Source organism: Ammospiza caudacuta, chromosome 13 (genome assembly GCF_027887145.1).
Source record: "Ammospiza caudacuta isolate bAmmCau1 chromosome 13, bAmmCau1.pri, whole genome shotgun sequence".
NCBI lineage: Eukaryota > Metazoa > Chordata > Aves > Passeriformes > Passerellidae > Ammospiza > Ammospiza caudacuta.
Genome location: NC_080605.1, coordinates 13,389,520 through 13,412,808, shown reverse-complemented (window position 1 = coordinate 13,412,808; position 23,289 = coordinate 13,389,520). Strand labels below are relative to the sequence as shown.

At 43.4% G+C, this 23,289-nt stretch overlaps 1 protein-coding gene across 1 annotated transcript in view; it reads right to left on the bottom strand.

Annotated features, from left to right (window-relative positions):
* Positions 1–3,209: 3,209 nt before the first annotated feature.
* SMPD3 (sphingomyelin phosphodiesterase 3) overlaps positions 3,210–23,289 on the bottom strand; it is a 104,137-nt gene continuing 84,057 nt past the window's right edge. Inside the window, exons 4-8 of the mRNA XM_058813490.1 lie at positions 19,603–19,758; positions 15,020–15,109; positions 14,011–14,074; positions 8,520–8,682; positions 3,210–7,705 (exon numbers count right to left, since the gene is read on the bottom strand). Coding sequence (XP_058669473.1) covers positions 7,604–7,705; positions 8,520–8,682; positions 14,011–14,074; positions 15,020–15,109; positions 19,603–19,758 — 575 coding nt within the window. The 3' untranslated portion in view covers positions 3,210–7,603. The remainder of the gene's footprint in view (positions 7,706–8,519; positions 8,683–14,010; positions 14,075–15,019; positions 15,110–19,602; positions 19,759–23,289) is intronic.

Sequence of the window (23,289 nt, the reverse complement as noted above, 5' to 3'; positions counted from 1 at the left end):
TTACAAAGAAGGTAACAATTATACCTAGGTGGGTCTGAAAAGGTAGTGAGGGCATTACCCAAAGTGTAGCAGGGCTGGGTGTTCAAACTCAGAATCGTCTGCTCAGTTAGGAGTTCACAAACCTCTTTAATGAGAAGAAAGATTCCTAATTACTTTTGATGTGGAAAGATGTCATCCTCCCCTCATCATGCTCATCTCTTTCTGTTCACTGTGGTGGGATCAGATACACTGGGGAATTTCAGGTTCTGAACTCCCACATCACATTACCAAGGTGTTCAGAGGCTTCTGAGCAGACACTGCACCATGTGATGCTGTGGCAGCACTGGAAAATCCTTCAGTTGTTTGAATCCACAGAATCCCAGAAATGGAATTTGGTTGGAATGTGAGAGACCATTAAGTTCCAGCCCCTCTGTCATGGGCAGGCTGTCATTCCCTGGATCAGGGTGCTCAGGGTGTCATCCAACATAGCCTGGAACACTTCCAGGGATGGGACATCCCTGAATCCAAAATCTTAAAATTGCAGTGGTATTGTTGTGGAACGAAGCAGTTCCTAGCACAGCTGCATCCTGAGCTCTGTGTGAATCACCCTGCTCAGCATCTGTGGGTCCCAGGTCACATCTGTGGGTCTGTCCCCCCTGTCCTGCAGCCTCTGTGGTCTGCAGGCAGCTCTGGCTCCCTGGGCTGACACTGCAGTGTCTTGGCCACCCTCCTCTGTTTGGTCTCACCGAGGCAGAAGGATTTATCAGTTGGTAGCTGATAGAGTTCAATGTGTGTGTCTGGGAGGCAAATTCCATTTCAGCTGGGTGGGGAGCAGTCAGGGACATCAATATTCTGTGCCCTAATGGCAGCCCTGTGTTCAGGATCACATTGAGGTCCCTATTGAGCTCTGCACACTGACACATCTTATTGCTGGGATTTGGAAGGCTGAAATCATTTGCAAATAGGAATGGGACTTCTAAGGCTTTTGGTTGCTTTGGACAAAAACTGCTGTGGCTTGAGGAGCTTCAGCAGAGCCTGGCACAAGCCCTGGTGATCAGCTGTAGTGTAACAGTGAAAGCTGTATGGAGCTCTAGGCTTTTGTTGCAGTGTTTACAGAGGATATTCTGACACACCTGCCTACCAAATACAGGGCACTTGAAGCACTTTGAAGTTATTCTGCTTGGTTTGGCTTCAGAGACATCAAAGGTTTACTTACAAAAGGGGAAAAGAGGGTTTGGCAGTGGTGGGCATTCTGTGGGTTGATGAGATGCTCCTGTGGGAGCAGCAGAAGGTGAAGCATCAGCTTACAGACACTTCCAGAGGGGCAGAGCAAGCAGGTGCTGTTTCTAGGAATTCCATTTGCAGACAGGGGAGCCAGCTGAAAGCTGCTGTGTTAATAGGAGCATGTGGAAAATGCCCCTTTATTTTGTGGTTATATTCAATTATCTCATCCTTTAAAGCACACAGGAAAGCTGTGGCATTTTTCTACTATAGTTAAAGTCCTTTTCTGATCAATTGTCTATTCAGATGTGATTCTTGGTACCACAGGGGAGGTACCAGTGGCTGAGCAAAACTTCAGGAGCTCATGTGATCTGCAATAGTATGAAATGTGTATCAGACTCAGGAAGGAGTTTTGAGGGTGTTTGGGAAGAAGGAATTTGCATCCTGAGTTGAATGTAGATGGAGATTCCATCCTTTTGTGTAACTATTCTCAGAAATTTTTTTTTCCTCCCCCCATTTTCTTCTAATCTTTCCTCCAATTAGTGCATATTTCTTCCTGTCCACATTTAATGGTTGTAAGAAGCAGTGGTTACATCTACCATTGTGTAAAATATGAGAACTGTTGTTCTCCTGCCAGTCTTCCTAGCAGGTCCACACACTGATTTCACAAGTGGCTTCTGGAGGCTTCCCTGAATGTCAGGGAAAGTCTGGAAGAAAATGGACATACAGGTTCAGGAGTGGTAGATGGGAAATCTGGAATAATCTTCTGAAAGGTCACGAAAATGTAGATGAGCCTCTTCAATTTGCTGCAGCAAGGAGAATTGCTACACCAAAGTATTAAATAGTCAAAGAAAAGGGCGACAAGAACGATGGTTTTACCAGCATCCTGAGCAGGAATTTCAGTGGGATAGGGAGGTTTGTGTTTCAATAATTGTGCTTGGCCAAGAGAGTCTGTAAAATAGCCAAGGGGGCAGATGGCAATGCTGTTCCAGTGCTGACCCACAGGCAGCTGTTCATCACTGCAGCTCCTGGCACAGGCAGCAGGAAGGAGCTGCAGTTTTCTGTACTTGTTCTTGTAACTGTCTGCAATATGCAAATATCCAAGAAATTACTGTTCTTTTAACTTGCAGTTCCTTAGCACTTCATAGAAGGGAACCCACTCATGAGCTGCTCACATAATAACCAACTGCAGCAATGGGAAAATAGGTCAGGCATTGCAAGAGAGGCAGTCTAGGAATCTACCACTGGAAAATCAAGTCTGTCAAAGTACAGTGCAGTGGTAGCATCAGAATGCAGACAAAAATCACCTTGCAGTAATGGAGAAAGCTGCAGAAAACCATCTCCAATGTCCTGTCTGACAGGATGGGGTGGTGCCTTCCTGAGGCAATGACAAGAGACTTGTGCACTGTCCTTTTTCTTACTCATTTGCATGAAATCCACTGATTTCATCCTTTCTGCCTGTGGAAAAAATAAATTCTTCAATGAGGGGCTCCCTACTGGCTTTTATGGGACTGTTTGGGAAGACTAAACCAGTTTAGTCTGGATTCTTTTCTCTTGACATTGTTCTGTTAAATCAGCAGTAGTACAGGGGGGGTGATGTGTGGTTTTTATCTTTTGGAGCTGAAAAGCTGCTCTCCCTGAGCTCAGGGGCCTGTTGTGGTGCCCAGCTGTGCTCCTGCACCCTGCCCTGTTCTGCCAGGCTCCAGGGCAGGGCTCGTCCCTAGAGCAGGGACATGGTGTGAGATGCACAGGGAATGCTCTGCAGGAAGGCTGCACCCCTGCAAAACTGCTCAGGGGCTCTTGGGGCAGTGGGGGGAGTTAAAAGTACTCATTTTTTCACCCTGTGTTTTCTGCAAGTTCACCTCAACAGGTGTGGCACAGTGAGCTGCATTTGACCCACCCACCAGACTGTGATCTGGAGTCAGATCTGTGTTGGTGACATCAGACTCCACATCACAAAACCAGAGAAAGTGACAGCACAGAATCATTTGAGCCTTGAAATTTTATTATCTTGTTTGCATCAACCAGTTTTTCCTTTCAGCACCAATAAAAGACAAAAACCCCTCCATATTGTTTAAAATACCTTGTTTTTATCAGGTCTGTGATTGTGGTTTTCTTGCAGGTAAAGAAACCAATGAAAATATTTAAATTTTTCCTTTTTTTTTTTAATACATTTATAACAAAATGTCAGAAGGTGTGTGCTTACCATATAAAAACATTAGGTTCCAGAAGGATACAATACCGAAAAATCATTGAAATAAAAAAAGTTTATTCTTATTACAGGACTTCTAAACCTCAGCAATAATACAAGTCTTTAAAAGCATCAAGATTATATTTAAAAAAAAATGCCATGGAAAAGTGAGACCTTCAGTAACAATTTGACCCTCATAATGGATAAAATTGGGAGGTTTTCAAAGTGCTTGAATTGTATTTCTGTCCTCATCCTGTAGTGCCAGGAGGAGGCAAAACTGTTTCATTTCTGAGCTGATGATATGTGGTGACACTGCTGTGCTGCTGTGTGAGCCAGGGTAGCTCACACACCAAACTGGGGACAGTCACATTGGCTTCACCTGACCACCAAACAAAGGCCATTAAAAAAAAAATCCTCATTGGAATTGTATGTTCCTTAAATCTTACTGTCTCACCCAACAAGTAGACCTGAGGGTCTGGCCAGACTAATTGAGGGTGTTTTTGGGATAAAACTGTCGTGATACTGGCACAAGGCAGGTGAGCTCCCTCTGCAGCCAGCAGGACACATCTTTGGGGCTCAGGCTTCTCCTGGAGCCAGGCTCTGGTGGTTTCTGTTTGGGGGCTTTAGGCAGCTTCTCCAAGTGTCCAGGCTGGGATGGAGTAAAACTGGGCACCCCTGGGATGAGTCAAATGCCTTTCCCCAGCATGAGGCTGGGGGTGCCTCCCTGGGCTCAGGGCCTCCATCTCTAGGGTGCATTTCTGAAGTGATCTAAAGTTGCCAACTTTGTCAGGACCTGACACCTTCAAAACTCCTGGAAATGCTTGGTTTTCTACTGTCCTCCTTGGGCCTTTTGTTCACTTGTTCTAGAAGTGCTGTTGTAAAATGCAAACTGAACATGAGAAACAAAAAAATGTTATCTAGCTTTTATAAAAAGATTTCATCTGCAGTATCCCTGGTGAGGGGCAGGTATTAACCAAGCATAGTCTTATCAGTCACTTCTTGAAGATGCCTGAAATCCCAGTACAAAGTGGGATAAGCACAGTAGAGTAAGCTTAACTTGATTTCTTATAATAGTCTACTTATAAATTGGGTCATGCTACCCATAAGCAAAATAGGATTGACATCTGAAAAAACTTTCCAGGGTTTGTTCTCCTGGGTGTGGTCTCTTTACCCCCAGCCCTGCCCTCCCTTTTTTTAAAATGCAAATATTTTATTCTATAGTGTCTGCCTAAGGCCTGTGATGGTTGCTATTGTGCCAGTACAGGCATTGTCTGGGTGGATTCTCTTGGGCTGTTGGATGGAGCTGTGGTGGCTGGAGTGGTGTAGGCAAAACTCATTTTTCTCCTGGAGGTCACTGTCGTGGAAGGGGAAGCCTGCTCATTCCAGCTCACTGCTACAGACACTCTCTGACCCCTGCAAGCACTGCCAAGGCAGCAGAGGGCACGGGATCCATGCAAAAACCAAGGAGCATCTGCACAGTGGTGCCACAATGCTGAACCCCCCAGCATCCCCAAGACAGCAAATTAGAGCTGCTCACACTGGTTAAATGTGTGTGTATTGTGTAAGAGAGCATCTTACCAACTAGCCAGTTCTTAAGCACTGAGGAACTAGGAACATCAAAATCTAAAACAGTTTGCTTCAAATTTGAAAAAAAAACATTTCTCAGCATGTCTCAAAAAGTTGATGAAAGTGGCTGATTTTTAGTCAGCACAAAGCCACAGAACACATTTTAAAGTAATTTAGACCATGATAGTTTTACTGTAAATAATGTAACATTGTTTGGCAGTAGTTTTATGTTTGTATCCCACACAGTGTCAAATTCAGCTCCTGCAACTGATACTTGGTGAAATTGATATCAAATTTTCATTTACATTGTTAGGAAAACTATTAAAAACACTGTACCTTGTAGTTAGTCTTACTACGGAGAAATATCTGCTGGACAGCACACAAATTGCTACTGGTACTGTTTGGGTTTTTTAAAAAAGATTAATAAAATACAAGCAAGGTAGAAAACAGGATTAAAAAGCATTGGTTTGGGTACAAGTTTTTCTGAATTGGCTGGAGCAATAAGAAACCCGAAAAACACATTGCACATATGTGCACCCTCTGTATAAAGACAGACATACAAAGTGGGAAACTGGTGGTGCACTGGGGTAGTACACTAAAGTCTCTGATTCTGTAAACTTGAATTCCTAATTTTATAAAAAGGGGAGCTGAGTCTGGTTCCATTTTTGGGTCCCCATGTGTTACACTTCAGACTACCCCATGGTTTGGCACAGTACACTTTTAAGAGGCAGTCTCTGCTGAAGGAACCCCAGGACTGGAAAACGAGGCATAAAATGAGTCAAGACCGGGTGCAGAGGGAGAGTGTGAGCAGTGGCCTTGCTGCCTCCTTGGAATTAGCCAATACTCTTAGTCCTGTACTCTCACAACTACTACGAGTTTCTCTATTTGCAAAATCAGATCTAAGTACAAGTTCTGTTGGTTACTGTAGCTAACTAAGCAAGTACCAGAAGCTGTGCAGACTGAGATTTCTAATTTAGATCTATTCTGATTTAGCTCAAGCTGATTCACAGCAAGTGTAAACTAAACCAAAACAAGAGCGTCCTCAGGAGTTTGTGGGCAGCATAACTAAAACAGGTTACTTAATGGAGTACATCTAATATTGGGTTAACTCTTCTTAACACAGGGGATTTGTAATGCAAGAGGAAATAAAACTAAACTAGAACAGGAAATAGGCAGAACAAACTAAGTGAGGGTTAAAAGAGAAGGGGTTTCATTGTTCTCCCAACAACACAAACTCTCTGAAATTAAATCCCTAAAAAATGCCAAGTCTCATTATGGACCTGATTCTCAGGTTTTCATTATTTTTAAGGTTACAGAGGCTGGGTGGTCAGGTCATGGGGACAAGATGGCAGAGGGGAGCCCCACATTTAAAGAGCTTTAATGGAAAGAACTATGATTCAGGTGGCAAGACCCCCATTCAAGTCTGTGGGTACCTAACAAATGGAGAATCGTGTCTCACAGACATCAAAACAGCCTCTGTTCCTGGGAAGCAGTTACCTAAGGCCAAGAGTCACAGTTCTATTCTCTACTCTCCTTCTGGCCACGTTCCACTTCCCCTTTAAGTGTACTGATTCCTTTAGAAAATGGTCATGTTATTCTGCCTTATCAATCATACACCTTTTCTCTCCCCAAATGTCACTTATGTTTATTTTTACTCTATATCTAGCATGCATTTTACAATTCATTTCCCACTTACCCTTTCTAGCTAAGGCAGAATGTTGGCTCTGGTGTTACCAATGGTACTACAGGAATCTATTCACTCTACTGTAACATACATATCCCATACCATAATTCAGAACTGTCCCACACATGGGAAAGAAAGACATTACAGGGAAACTATTTCTTCTTAAGGGAATAAGTTGCATTTAGAAAGCTGAAGGCCTGATTCTGGAGTCATCATTCAGACAAAAGAGTTCATAATTTCAGTGGGAACACAGCTGGAATAAGGGTGGGACTGTGTTCTTGATGTCTCAATTCTAAATCTTTTAATTATCCTTCAATCAGACAGGGAGACACCGGTCTGCAAATTGAAGAGAGTTGTTTGGTTTAAGGTCTACCTGTACTGACAGAAGGGTTTCCAGTCCCAGGAGGCTCTGGCTGGGCCTGCTTTGTGCCCTCCCTTGCCTGCTGCCAGGTTCCTCTGCCCGGTTCCTCCCGTGCATGCAGTGCGGGCGCATGCGGCTGCTGCGAGCACGAACTACGACTGTCACAGGCTAAAGAAAGAGAAAAAGCTGCAGCTTCGTAGTTAGACAAAGAAATGATGCAAAAAACCATTGAGCAGCACTAACTCACAGACTAAGTACAAACTAAATTGTGCTATATATTAGTATAAAAACATGTTTTAGTAAGAATGGCACTGGTTCAGAAGGAATTAGGACTTCCATCTCGGTTCCGTTCGGTCCACAGTGAAAGCTTTGTAGTACAGGCCTGCCCTGTTGCCTGAGCCACCTGTGACAGTGGCTTTTGGCCACAGCCCCTTCCATTTCTTCCCTTTTTAGATCCACATTGTTGGTACTTTCTGGGAGTTGCCCAGGTCAGGTCTGGTCATCTTTCCTAACGTGGCACCAGAATAGTTCATTCTTATCCTCTGATATTTTTGAAATATCATTCATGTTTCCCTCTTTAATCTCTCTGAGCTGGTTGGTTTTAGGGGTCATCCTCTCCTGTAGACACCATGAGACGCATTGCTACTGGAAGGTGGTCAGTCAGGCCTGCCAGCTGGGTGATAAAGCTGAACTCTTCCACTTCCTGCAGAAGGAGAACAAAAGATTAGGAGCTGAAAAATCAGTCTGTCATTCCACACATCAGAGCTCAGCCTCTTTGAACTACTTTGGTGTATTATAGAGGTGTGGGAGCAGCCTGGTTTGGCTGGGTTTGTGGGGAGCTGCCACTCAGGGCATGGCAGCGCTGCAGAGGGTGAGGGAACCACTCATGCAGCTGAGCTGCTCTGGATGAAATCTGTTGGGCCTTTTCTTTCCATTTACAGTAACATCTCTGTTGTTCCAGACTTCTCTGCAGTGCTGCCTTAGGTGATCCACGTACAGGGTATGGTAAATATAGATGTGCATGAGCTCCTTGTTCTCATCATGGAACTCTGTACAAGGCAAGGCCCCACACTAGGAAGCAGACTGCATCCTACAAGTTCTCCCTCTGGGTACTCCCTCATGTTAGCTTCTCCCTACATACTGCAGAGTTGTAACTTAGGCAGGTTTACATAGGCATAAAAGAACATCCAAACACTTGAAAACATTAAAAAATGTTCAGATTGCAGGCACAGGAAAAGCATCAGGCATTAGGCAAAAGCTTAAAAGGAGTGGAAATCAAGGTTGGTTGGCTGTTTTAGAAGAGCAGTACATCTACCAGTGCTGCTGCTGGAATCCTCAAACTCAACTTTGTTATGTAGTAGCTTTACAAAAACGGTACCTACATGCAGAAGTGGAAAATAGCAAAGGAGCAGGTCCTCCCAGGAGTATGGGTGTTAATCCAAGCAGAACAGGCTGCAGTGCCATTCAGAGAAGTGTGTTGTGCAAGTTACAGCCTTTTTGGCAACTCTGAAACTCACCACTTTCCACTCCAGGTAGAGACCTTCCTCTGTGTAGAGCATATAGTCAATCCTCCTCCCATTTCCCTTCAGTGATGCCTTCCTCCCCTTCTGACTGGAACCATGGTTCTTGCTGGTGGGATAGACTAAGTATCCTTTCCTTCCTTCTTCACTTTCCAGCACCCTGTTTCATTAAGAAAACAAACAAAGCAAGTTTTAATGTTTAAATGTTTGCTCACCCTGGCCATTTACGCCTTACCCAGGGCTCTCTCCAAATCCCTGGTAAGGATAATCCGAGTCCCAAAGGACTGTTAAAGCTGTAAAGCACATCTTTTTCCAAATGTGATTTCCAGTGTGAGGCTGCTCTAACTGCTGACAGTGCTCATGGCAGGCTTGGTATCACTGGTGCTGCCCTAGAGCTCCCTTGAAGCCAGGAGAGCAAACACAGAGAGGAGCCTGCTATCAGTGCTATAAAGCTGCTCAGAGCCTCTCTGTTGATTTCCAGTGTTGCTGACACTGCCAGAGGAGGAAGTTGTTTCCTGGATTGTTTTAGTACAAACCTGAGCACTTTGATACAAACCTCTCCATTCTGATCAGACCAACTCCTGAAATTACAGCATCCAGCCTTACAGACAGGGGATGGGTGAGGACTGGTTTGCAGGAACCCCCATCTGGGCACACGGTGGGTGATTTTGAGCAGGTTTCAGCATCAGATTGCTGTGTCTGGAACCCCAAGCCCTTCCTTCACTAGAAATAACAGCCTAATTTGCTTGATTCCTGTCCGTGACACTGCAGACTCCTCCACATGGAGGAGTTACTCAGCAGGTGTGCTAGCACTGCCCTCCCACCTTGCAAGGAGATTTCCCAGCCCAAGGCCACATACAGAAGCACTCAAAACTGAGAATTGGTTTTTGAGGTACCAGTCTTGTGTTCCAGGAAATAAGATGCTGCTGTCCCATTAAAATACTTATTTTGGGTGTTTAAACATTATCTGTAGGCTTTAAACAGAAGACTATCAAGGCCCTGAGCAACTCAATCTAACTTTGAACTGAGCCCAGCTTCAAACATGACCTTGGACCACGTACCCCAGAAAGGTTCCTGGCACTCTGTTCTTACAGTAATCCTGTGCTGTTCTGGGCTGTTTTGCTGTTGTGTTGGACTTTGAGGGAAACTTGTTTCACCCTCCTGTGTTCTATTTCAGAGCTCTGCCAAAGGAGCACTGAGAGGAACAGCCCCAACCAGTGAGCCAAGCTGGAATGGGACCCACCAATGCTGGGGATTGTGCCCAGGTGACATCAAGTGTGACATCAAGTCCAGCACAGGTGAGTGCACAGCCCACACAGACAGGGCTGCTCTGGTTTTGCTGTATCTGCCTTAAAACATAAACTTTCAAAAGCACCTCCTCAAAAATCTCCTTCTTTACTCACCTGCCCAGACCTGAGCTCAGGGCTCTGTGCTTTCCCTTGCAAGGGTTGATTTGGCCATTAAACAGCATCATCACCTGCTGCAGGAGAAACACTGAGCCATGAGCTTGGCTCCTTGCAGGCACAAAGCCTCTAATTTCACCTTGGAGAAAAAGAAGATCTTTTTGATCACCCAGTTCTTAAGACTTGATTTGGATGGGTTCTGTGGGGTTGGGTTCAGGAATTTTTCTAATGCAGACACGTGGGAGTACAGAATGGAGGAAAAACAAGGGACAAGCACTTGTGGTATGTTTTAATGTGTGAGATTCAGATGGTTGGTTTGTCAGATTTTGGGATATTGGAAGGACCTGATTGGTGGCAGAGGGGACCCAGCACTGGCTACAGCTGATCAGCTCTCAGTAGTGTTATAATCTCTAAGTCTGGGTGAATTGATACATTTAAAGGTGCATTTTTTTGTGCTGCAGCAGATAACAATGACAAAACTGATCACATAGTCATCTGCTCAGAACTTTTCTTAACTCCTCTTCGGACTTTGGGAGGCTTTGAAGGTTCTTAGAGCTTACTGTAATCAGTTTATGAAAGTAAACTTTCTTTTGTGTGTTGCTTTGTTTTAATAATAACTCACATTAAATTAGCTTATTGTCTGCACCCCATTTTGATTCTCCAAAGAGCTCTTGCAAATGATTCACTTCCTTAGATTGTTTTTCTAGGTTCAAGGAAGCAAGTTCTTTGATGGTACTGACCTGTTTCAAAAATTGTATTTATATTTGGCAAAGCTAATTAAGTAACAAACTAGAAGAAACTGCTGATTAGCTCTGCAGCACTACTGCAAAAAAAAAAAAATCTTATTTGCATTAGTTTAAGACGTGAATTTGTTTCAGCTTCAGTTATGTCTTTTGAAAAGTCTCTGAGTGCTAGGTATTCACTTAACAGCACATGTGCTGGTTGAAGGGAAATATTAATTTCAAATACACGAGGGAGGCAAATTGTGAATGTGCATGCATGTGCTGCTGCTGAGAACTTGCTCCTCTCTGTGCACAGGAGTTTGCTGTTTGTCTCTCTAGGACAGCTGGCTCAGCCATGCTGGCACTTAAACCCTGACAATCTGAGGGAACATTTCTAATCATGACTGAGCACACCTAAACCTCAATTTTACCAGAATAACTGTCTTGATTCATAGGATACAAAGCAAGGCAGAATGAAATAATTGTAACTTTGTTTTCCCCTGGCAGGGTTTCAGTCCCAGGTAGCCCAGAGCTGGAGAGAGAAAGCCCCATCCCTCTGTTGGTTCCTTGTGTGGTGCTGGTCCAGCTGCAGCCAAGGAGCACCAGGAGCAGTGACTGCAAGGGAGCCACAAAGCAAAACTGCCCATCCCAGACCTCGAGGGACCAGCTCCCATTCTGGCCAGAGGCACCTGAGCTAAGGAAGAATTTTCTCACTGGTATTGAAGCCTTTAGCCCAGAACTGGGAGCCCCTGACCAGCAGAGGAGATTGGGAAAAATTGCATTTAAATTTTTCCTCAGCTGTGCTGGAATGTGTTCTCTTAGATCTGCCTCTGGTCAGGATTCAGAGATAAAACTGGCTTTACTCCAGGACTTAAAGATGACAATCATCTCTGTGAGATGGGATTATTTATGTGCATTTCTTGAAGCCTTTCTGAGCAGAAGCTTGTGTGGCATCCAGGACTGAGGCAGGGCCCCATTATTATTATATCTAACTAATTAATTGTTTGATAATTGTAAATTACTTGCTTATTACTTGTACCAAGTCTTTTGTTCTAGTTTGATGTTTTACATACACTGTGCCTAACTCAAAAGACATAGTTAAAAATGAGTTCTGCTGCTTTTATGGCCTATTTATTTTAGTAATGTGAAATAGCTAATTTTATTTATAAACCAGAGAAGAGTGCTGATGAAGAAATAATTCTCTGGGTAGCTGACATTGCCAATTTAAATGTCTGTAAAGCTTTATCAAGGTTTATTATGGAAAAATTTGAGAATGGATCAATTCTAGGCAGTACCCTGCTTTGCTGTGTATATGAACAATATTTGTTAGCTAGATAGTGCCCCCCAGCCACTGTGCTATTTAACATTTAAATGTCTTTAAAGCCCAGATTCCATGAATTGCTTTACATTTCCTGGAATTTCCTTGCAAATTCCCTGTTTGCCAGTCCATTGCAGAGGCAGCAGGACAGGCTCCCTCAGCCTCTCACAGAAACCATGGCTCTGCAATAGATGAACCGTCCACAGAATGCACCCATGCAGAGCCCTGTGTCCCTGCAGAGCTGCAGAAAGAGCCAGGGGGATTTACAGTCTCACAGAGGTTATTCCATCAGTGCAAGAGAACCATAACACATTGCAGGAAATTGAAAGCCAACTTAGCAGGCAGGAAGCCTTATGTGTACTCTGCTCCCCGCACTCAAGGCTATTTTTCAGTTGTCACAGCCAGAGGTGCTGTGCATGCCCAGAGGCAGCAGAAGTAATATTCTTAATTTGTTATTGATTATTTGATGGCTCCCTGTTTAATCAGTTGTGTATTCGTCAGTGGAACAGAACTGCTGAACACCAGAACTCTTCAGGGAATAAAACATAATAACCCAAAAGGAGTTTTGTGACACATTGTCTGAAAAGGCCACTTTGAAACACAGGGTTTGTTTGGGCTTTGGTTTGGTTTGGTTTTCTTAGGAGATGAAGTGGGTTAGGTTTTGTTTTGGTGTTTTGGTGTTTTTAAATGCTCCAAACCTGCTCTTGGAGGCATAAGATATAATATTATACCCATCTATATTTACATTGGCAAACTTGATTGTAGAGCCAAATTACCTTATTTTTGCTTTCCAGAAATCTCTTTCACATGTGCTAAATTTATGTTTTTAATGTGTGAATAGAAATTTCTGGAAAATTTGTAATGTCTCAAATGTGCGAAGCAGGATTCACTGTACAAAAAATTTATTTTGGATGTAAACTAAAGCCAAACTTGATGCCTAGAATTCAATTTCTTTGTTCAAAACTGAAAGAAAACTTCAGGGTGTGGCCTCACTTAATGCATTCAATGAAGTGTCCATCTATGCCCTGAAGTGTACTGTGCTTGGTGAGTAATTACATCAACCTCCTATAATCTATCTTTTCCATTATGTGTGTCAACAGAAACATCTGGACTGACTTATTAATTTAAATAACTTTACATCTGTAGCATATTTTGGTAATGCATAGTTAGAACATCTTTTATAGTTAGTCATGATGCTGAGGTATTTATTTAGCACAGTAAATTTGCCTTCATGGTAGAGGTGACAAAAGGATTGCCACATTAATTAAGTGCTGCTCTAAAATGTACAAAGCTTATTAATTTCTCTCCACTGGCATATTATTTAACAAACAAGTATTCAAGATTTTTATTTTAAGACTTCTGTTAATTAATATTTTTTTGTATTTCTCATAACTCCCCAAGCTCAAACTACAGACACCTGTTTCTCAATATCAAACATTCCTTAGAGGTAATGCTGCACTAGTATCACTGGAAGATCCTGAGCCACATTTTTAGCTCTGTCTGCTGTGCAGTTTGATTCCTGTCTGTACTTGTGAGCTGGCGTTTCAGGTGTATTGAACTCTGCAGTGAATGGGAACTCAGTAGTTGTTGAACTGGGGGTGGTGTTTTAAACTTTGTGGGGTTTTTATTTGAGGAAAACCACATTTCCTTTTTGCTGCCCTTTGCAGTGCTGTGACCTCAGAACTGGCTGCCTGCAGACACTTTCAGACAAGCTGTTCATGCTCTCTTTTTGGGAGTGCTTGGAGTTCCTTGTGCCATGGGCCTGCCCAGGTAGGACCAGCTCTGGAGACAAACAGACACTGCCTGCAGCTCTCTCATCTTTCCACCCACTGAAGCCAACCCCATTTGAGTTAGAGCATCAGCCCCTTTCCCTGCCCCATTTATCCTCTTCCCCAAACACCCCTGGGTAAAAATTGGATTATTTGTTTTGTTTTCAGTCCATAAAATACCTCTCAGTCTGAACATCTGAAATGTTAAACAGCAAGCAATGAACTTGCTTTTTTCAGAACTGTCTAAAACATGTGGAAAGGTTAGGAATTGCATACTTCTGTAGGTTATCTGGGGTGCACACTTCTTCATCATATAATCCTTCAGGATCCAGCAGGGTACCTGTGAACAGAAAGGGAGATGTGAGTGTCCCAGCACAGCTCCTGGATGTGCCTCTTGGGCAGCTTGCAGAGGCACAGGTGTGTGGGACAGAGGGGACTGCTCTGAGAGCAGTGTGTTCACTTCTCCCTCCAGACCTCCCTACTGCCTGACACCTTGCAGATGTCTCCACACTTCCACTTTCTCAGCCCCCATGACTCTAATTTGTTTTTCTCCTACCACAGAGTAAAACCCCACTATTAAAAAGTTCTACTTAACTTTAGTACCTTCACAGTTATTAAAGCTCCTCTGGGGAAAGTAATAATTCCTGCTCTAAAACTTCAGTGAGTTCAACTGAGTCTCACCAGGTATTAATATCTCAGAGTTCCAGGAAATCTTTTGTAATGTAAACCTTACAAATTCATGGAGTTGGTTTGCTTTGTTACATCCTCACCTTTTATTGAGCACCAAATGGAACACTCTGAGCAGAACACTCTGCAGGCTTTCACTGCATGCACAAAGTACAGAAACAATAAATTGGCTACCTTCCCCTCCAAGTAATCTAGAGAATATTTTAAAGGTAGAATATTTGGGGAAGGCATTCAGCTAGCTTGATGCATTCAGTGGCTTGATGCACTTGTAGAATGTGGAATGCAGTTCCAGACCTCTGTTTGGTGCTTAATTATCATTCCACGAGATATTGTTAAAGTCTGTAAAATTTATGGTATAGAAATACCATAATAAATATAAATATTATAAATAGATATTGTATTATTATATATATTATGTATTATATTATATTATATTATATTATATTATATTATATTATATTATATTATATTATATTATAAGTATTTGTCCTCCACCAAACCCTTGCTGCTGGTCAGCTGAAGCAGCAGCAGCTGCTCGGGGCAGGCTGTGGGTGGCAGAAGGGAGGCATTCCCACACTCAGAGCTGGAGAACTCTTACCGATTGCCCAAGGCTTGTCCTCCCCAGGACCAACTCGACACGGGTCTTTGTAGTGTGTAAACAGAGAGTGCTGTTGCTCCAGCTTGTCCTCTGCAGGGAAAGAACAAGCCCAGGAAAAGGCACATCAGCTCCTGGTTGTGAACCTGTGCACAGCTCTGTGTTCTGACACAAGAGCAGCACCAAGCCCCCGTTTTTCCTCAGTAGGAGAATCCTAAATACAAAGGTTTGATTTGAGTCACTTCAGCCACAGCTTGGCTGCACAGCAGGGTCTTGCCTCTGTCAGAAATTCCAGCAAATGCTTGCCATTAACAGTGCTTTCCTGTGCTTTCTTACAAAGTCTTTTCAGTGGAAGGTATTTTTGGAGTTTTCAGCTCTAAGCTGAAGTGAGAGTTTTTCAGTGATTCTCCCCCCTGTGCCACTGCCATGGTTTGCTTACACAGTAGAAAACTCTTGTTGAGATGGAACACCCAGAGGAGAGCTGGGCTGGCTTCCCAATGGCAAAGGAAATGCCTGTTTGGGGGCATATTCACACATCTCAGAACGTTTGAAGATAAAACCTTATGCTTTCTTTGCTCCAGAAGAATTCACTGACTGAATGTTTTCCAAGCTATAACAGATCAGAGAAAGGACAGGCAATTGATAATTTGCTTGGGATGTTATCTGCAGCATTAAAGCCATTCTAAACATAATCAGCATGACTATCAAACTTTAAATTAAATTCTTCCTAGCTGCTACTGTGCTCCTTTGAAAGCATTGAAAGCACATCAAGCTCCTGGGATCACTTGGTAAGAAATCCCACAAAACTGCACACACCAGCATTTCAGAGCCTGAGCAAACCAGCACGTTCCAGTTCTGTGAGTGCTGCTTATCAACACAATCACCATATCTGGGCAAGAAACTGGAACCTGAAAGTGTCAATGTCTACAATCCCACTCTTAAATGGCAAAGAAACTGCAACCAGCTCCTGAAAACTTCTCACAGCACTTACAGCTTTTACAAGGCTAAAACATCTTAGCAACACTTCAAGAGTCTCTCCTGGGAGAATATTCACCTGAATTTGGAGCTGCTGCTGCTGCTGCTGTTGTGAAAACGGGAAATAAAGTCCAAAACAAAACTCTGAATGTGAGCTGTGTCTCTTAGACAGAGCCCAGCTCACACACCAAGGATCACATGAAATCTCCTCGTGTAAAATGCTGCTCTTGCCAAGGAAGGAGCTGCTGATCTCTTGCTGAACAAAAAGCTGGAGTGAAGCAGTGCTGTGCTCACAGCTGTTGGCTCGTTTGCCATTTTGTTATTCAGTCTTTAGTTCAGCTGACTGACAGTTCATCTGGCTCATTACATCTTCCCAGCCAGCTCTCAGTCTTGACAACAACCTCAGAACTGCAAGGAGATGAAAAACTAATTTTTCAGTGAATCCTGGATTTGTAGCAGATGATTGGAAGATTGACCTTCCCTAAGTTCCACCACGTGGGCAACACAGAGAATTGTTCTTTCTGTCTGAGCAGCCAATTGGTTTGTTTAATGTTTATGAAAAAGTAGAAGATGAAGTCTTTGCCAATTTTAATTTCTCCAGGTTTTCCCTTGTTGTATCATATGTCTACAGAATCTTCCTCAAAACCAAGATAGATTAAAAAATATTAATTTACAACTGCGGGACTGACCATGGCAAGTCACAGCTGGTGACACAAAACTTTGTCCATCTGATTGGAAGGCTTTTTTCCTTATTCTAAAAGGTTTAAAAGCATCATAGACCTTTACACAAGTCAGTTGAAAGCAACTTAAGGAACTTTCTGATAACATTAAGGAACTTTCTGATAACATTCCCACTAAGTGTGAATTCCCTGTACAAATGTTGCCATAATGTTCTGTAAAACTGAGTTGCAGAAAATTTGTCATAAGCATAAGGTCACTCATGGACCTAAAGATCTTTGAAAATTGTACTGTCAACATAACTAAGAATAGAAGCTTGGTATTCACTGAAACATTAATTAGCTGTTGTATCAGTCTGTGGATTGGGGAAAGATGCAGAAAATCACAAAGAGAATTACAGGAAGCTAATTATTACTTTAAAAAAACTTAAGATACTCAATTAACCTATAATGCTAGCAAATGTCCCTAAAACAATGACTAATGTAAAAAGGGAGGAGAGAACTTTAAAACATTGCCTTAATCTTGCTTAGTACATATGACAAGAAAGCAATCTGAAAATAAAAAAAATTAATAGCCAGCTTAATTCCAGTTTCCAGGCTGGGTGCATTTTAATGGGGAGGGTGATGTAAATCAGCATCAGAGATAGCAAAGACAAAATTAATTTTTATAACCCATTTTTCAATCCTCTGTAGCAGGAGTTGCAATGTTTACAGCTATTATTTGCAAAAGCAAATTGTTATTTTTGCTTTGTCAGTAAAAAGACAGCTCAGAATTGCATTAATTATGCTCTGTGCTTCTTGTGAAAGATCTTGGGTAGAGTGCCAACACTTCTCAGGTGGAGAGTCCTGACCATATGTTCTACCTCACAGCTCACTCCAATCTCTCCCTCCTCGTGCTGCAGAGCCCATTCACTCTCCATTTGTGATGGGACTGGGCAGGCTCCCATTTGGTTTGCAGCAGCTTGTTCATTTCCTTGATGGACACCTTTGCCTCCAGGCCACTCCATGCAGACAACAGTGAAAATGAACTGAAATGTTCAGACCACAGCAGATCTGTCTGTCTGTCTGTCTGTGTCCCAGGCCCTGCCTGCCCTGCCCAGCCCTGCTGCAGCTCCTCAGCCTTGGGCACATGGAGAGCTGCTATTGACCATTTCCTTCCTGGATTCCCTCAAAACCTCACCACCTCTGCTGCATTTTTCTTCCCCCTAAGATGTGTTTGTCTGGCTGCAGCCTTGTGCAGCCACTGCCACCCGCTGCTCCCCTCAGCAGTGACCATTCTGAGTTCACTTTGGAGCCAAAGTTGTGCATTCCCTGTTTGTACATATGAGCTAGAAATGAGTGAGAGGAGGGCTGGGGTTTGGGCTGGTGGTCTTTTCTACCAAACTTTGCTAAAATCCTCCATTTCATGTGTCTGATACAAGTAATGAGATTAGAGACTACACTCTGGGGGTTTTTAGCTCAGAAAATGCTTTTTGTTAAAATTGCTTCTGGTATAGGTGTTGCTCTCTATCTCAGTTACATGTGACTTATAAAAACCACAGAATCCACTGGGTGCTGTTGGCCTGTTCATCCTGTTCATCCACAAACCCTGCTCTGAGCTGCTGAATCCCTGTGGGTGCTGCAGTCTGATGTGCCTGGGCAGTGCCCTGTGCTGATCCTGTCCCAGTGCTGATCCAGTCCCAGTGCTGATCCTGTCCCAGTGCTGATCCTGTCCCTGTGCTGAGCCTGTCCCAGTGCTGAGCCTGTCCCAGTGCTGATCCCGTCCCAGTGCTGATCCTGTCCCTGTGCTGATCCCGTCCCTGTGCTGAGCCTGTCCCAGTGCTGATCCCGTCCCAGTGCTGATCCTGTCCCTGTGCTGATCCCGTCCCTGTGCTGAGCCTGTCCCAGTGCTGATCCCGTCCCTGTGCTGAGCCTGTCCCAGTGCTGATCCCGTCCCAGTGCTGATCCCGTCCCAGTGCTGATCCTGTCCCTGTGCTGAGCCTGTCCCTGTGCTGATCCTGTCCCTGTGCTGAGCCTGTCCCAGTGCTGATCCCGTCCCAGTGCTGAGCCTGTCCCTGTGCTGATCCCGTCCCAGTGCTGATCCCGTCCCTGTGCTGAGCCTGTCCCTGTGCAGAGCCTGTCCCTGTGCTGAGCCTGTCCCTGTGCAGCATTTCAGCCCCAGCCTCTGATCCATGGGCCAGCTCCAGCCCAGCAGGGAGCTCTGCTGGATCCCTGAGCTGGACAGAGCAGGGAGGCACAGAGGATGCAGACACAACACTCTGCACTCCACATTGGTTACACAGTATAATATTCATGTTTGGAAAAAGCTCCCATCTCTGTGAGTTCACCACCCATTAATTATGGTTTTGTGGATTTCTTTTTCTAGTACCCTCAGTATCCAATTAAAAGAAAAAAATAAATTTCTTAAAAAAAAACCCTCAAAAGTATATAGCATCAGATAATTTTTTTCCAAGACTGATTCAGCAAAGTTGAATTCTCTCTGTAGCATTAGTCTCCTATGTCTGTATATATGTATTACCAAATTATTTTTAACTGCATGGATTTACTACTTTTTCTCCACAAAAATCCCATACATGTCTCTCCCAGTAACTAAAACTGTTGAACAGTAAATGTCTACCTAATTCAAATAAAGCTAAACCACTGGATCTGTCCTCATTATTGCTACCACAAGTCACAAATTATTGCTTTGTGCCTTAAAACCCATCATGGTTAATAATTCCACAGACCTCATGGCACGAGCCAAGGGAGTAGCTCCTTGGCTACACTCAAAGCTCATACCTATTTTAGAAGTGTCTGCAGCAATTAAGTTTCTCCTAGCAAAAGGCAGTCATAATGCAGTATATAGTCATATACTGTGTAACCCACAGGGATCAAGAACATTCCTATTCCTTTTCAGGACTGGTAGACACCAGGAAAAGGCAAACCTTGTCTTACCAGAGGAGCAGTTATCAAAGTTGAGATCTCCACAGAGTACATCAAACGCCACCAGCTCCTCTGGATTGGCTGTACTGGAGGAGGAGGTAGATTTTCTGAATTCAGACAGCCAATCTTGAAGCATATCCAGTTGCTCACATCGAACAGTTGTGTCTCCTGTAGCAAACAAACAACAAATCAAGGAGTAAGACCTCCTGTTGGAATGTTACTCAGCCAGATATGAGTTGCTGAGGTGTTGGAGACATCCTGAGATAAAGGCTGCAAGATAAGAAATGGTGTGGCCAGAAAGGCACTCGCAGTGCTGAGCCTGTTGGGAGCTCCATCAGGACTCACTTTTTGGTGATTTGAGGTGTCTCCTTCTGGAGCCAGGCACAGCTGAAGAAATGAGAGGATGAGTTCCCTGTGCTGCAGACAACTCCCAAAACAATGATGTTTCTTGTCATAGGAGAATCTGATGCACCATGTTTATAATCAGGAATTCAGAGTTAAAATCCTACTTCAGACAGAACTAGACAGTACGCTCTGGGGCAAATCACTTATCTTGCTTTGCTTTCTAATTTTTAAAAAGGAAAAGTTTAGCTTTCAAGTGTAAATTGTAAATATACATCAGTGGTACATTCAGCTTATACTGTAGTAGTCCATCTGAGGAAGGATTCTCTTTATGGTCAAGAAGAGGATGCCTAAACTGGAAGTATTTTTTCATATTTTCAAAGGTACATGTTGGAAACAGGTTTAGGTAGGCAGAAATCCAAAAACAGAGAACAGGATTCTTTTTCACCAGTTCTGGGGTGCACACCAGGGTGTGCCCTGCTCTGCATGGGAGGGTTGAGATTGATTGGTTGCCAAATGGAACCGTCTGACACACAAACCAGCTCTTTAATTACAGCAAATAACCACACTCAACTTCAAGCACATCAGGTGACATGAAGTCTAACAAAAAATTATTCCTGTCTCTCTCTTACAATGATACAGCAAATCATTTTGATGTGGTCAAAGGAGCAGAAAGATGCATTCTAGAAACAATTATTTACCATATTGTCTTTCCTTTTATTTTGTTCTCAGTCCCCAGAGTTAACAGCTATAATTTCGCTTGTTTCAGACTTTTATAGATATTTGAAGTCAGAACAACATTTCTTTTCTTCAAAATAAAAAATTTGTTTTCAAATGCCAGAATCAGAAGGAAAATCAGCAAGCCCAAAATTATTTAGTCTGAGTAGAATTTTACTTTGACATAATCTACTACTTTGTAAAACCTACTTAGTTATGTATGTCCAGAGCTTCTTTCAGAGGCCACTGTGGAGATGGTGAATGTTTAATTCTGCATCCTTACAGTCTATTAATCACTCATCTCAACTGCAGCTGTCACCAGCACTCTTTAGAGACTCTTAAAAATTGAGCTCTCCAACATTAGCACTGTCACTGCATCAGCACACAGGCTCCAGCCACTAGGGCTTCACCCTCCTACCACTGCTGCCCTGTGAGAGGTTGGAATTTCAACATCATCTCGGGGCAGGGGTGAGCAGGAAGGCGTTAAATCAACAGTTAAATACAAACAGAATCAGAAATGTTCAACCAAGGATTATTTGATACGGTGCTAAATAATTAAAAGATATATTGAAAAAACCATGACTAGGGAAAGAGGGTTTAAAGTAGGTTCTGACACTGACTCATCTCTTCAGGCTGGTAATTCCAACAGCAAAAAAACTGATTTTTTCTTCTGCTTGTGTTACTCCTAACAAACCTTTACCAGCTGGGCTGTAATATAAAAGCAGATGTGTTTCCCAGATCTATTCCCTAACCTACAGTTTCTTGTCCCTCAGGTTCCCATTGTACCCTGCTCACACAGCTTGGGAAAGCCCCTGTAATGACAGCACAAGGAAGCCCCACAGTGAAGATGGAGCCAAACAAAAGCACAGGAAATAGGTCAGATGGAACAAATGGAGCCTGGAGCAGGTGACACTCACTACAAAAGGTGTGCGTGACTAACAGATCCTTCCTGCTGAGCTAAAGATAGGGCAGAAATCACAGATCCATGGAATGTGTGAGCTGGGAATGTGAAAGGGACCTCTGCAGATCATCCAGCCCAACCCTTCTGCCCAAGCAGGGATCACCTACAGCAGGTTGGTCAGGGCCATGTCCAGTCAGGTCTTGAAAATCTCTGTAGTTGGAGACTCCATAACCTCTGGGTAGCCTGTTCTGGGACTTTGTCATCCTTGCAATAAAACCCATTTTCCTGTGTGTAAATGGTGTTTCAGTTTGTGCCCAGTGCCTCTTGTCCCATTACTGGACCCCAGTGAGGAGAGGCTGCCTCCACCTTCCCTGCACCCTCCCATCAGATATTCACACTTGGCCAAGAGCTTTCTCCTCCTGCAGCTGTCTCAGCTTTCTCTTTCCTGGTGAAGCTCATTCAAATTCATGGACTGTCCTCCTTTTTCTGAATCTTCCTCTCCTGTCTCCTCTCCTTAGGCTGTACTTTTTCTGACCTGCCATTGTTTCCTCATAAGGAACTTTTAGGCATGGTGCTTGTTGACAAGAAAGCAGTAAAATCTCATTCCCCACAAAGTTCCAATGTCATAAATTGCTTCATTTTCTAAGAAGTGCTTTTCCATTCCTGAATGGCCAAGGATGTTTCACTCATTTTCTGTGAATTATCCATCTGGCATGGCTTCACCAAATGAGAAATAAAATAACAGGCCCATTACCACATGGGCACAAAACTCAGGCAGCAACCTGTCCCACATCAGCACGAAAAATACAGCAGACCCACTTAACTGAAGCACAAAAAGGTAAAATTCTCCAACAGAAAAATCTTGAGAATAACAAGAGACACAGAGGAAAAATGCTGTTGGTCTGATAAGATGCATTGCTGTTACTAGGAAAGCATTAACTGCATTGTGACATCCACCTCTCTCTGAGGATGCTGAGCCTTGGTAACAGCCCTGCACAGCTTTTAACCTCAGGGCTTGACAGGTAAACCTTGGAGCTCTGGGAACACGACTTCCATCTGTCTTTAGCCAATGTGCACTTGTGACAGCCCAGCAGCCCTGGCTGTCCCCACTAGAGGTCACAGCAGTAATTGCTCTTCAGGGCACTGCTGGGAGCAGGGGCACACAGGCAGCTCCATTTCCAGCACACAAGATGGGATCTCTCTAATGAATCCCTCTAATGAATGACTTGAATGTAATTGTTTTCTAAGATTAATATTATCCAGCTCACTGCAGCTCTCAGCAGGTACTGCACATATCCACATACAAGAGTTACAACCCAGACCCCAGTCTCAGCAGCTCCCAGTGATCAATAACTTTGGAGATGAAGATAAGAGAACTCATCAGACACCCAAGTAGAAGAGAAGCCAAAGTTGCATCCAGCCCACTCAGGGAAACAGTTCAGTAAATACTGACAGAAGAGAACTGGGTAGTAACTCCCAGCAAAGGCTCAACTTCTTAAACATTCAGATAGAATCAGTGATCTGACTGCCACCAGGGATTAGCCAAAGAATACAGATTTGTGCTAATTGCTCTGCACTCTTTTCTTCAGTAACTGGCCTGGAAAAACGCACATAATTGTGTCCTGATGGATTCCTGCAGTCAGCATTTCTGAATTCTGTGAAAGTTCCTTTCAGCTTCAAATTCTGTAGAAGGATGAAAGGGTAATATGGGAAACTTCAGCCAGCATAAATAAATACTT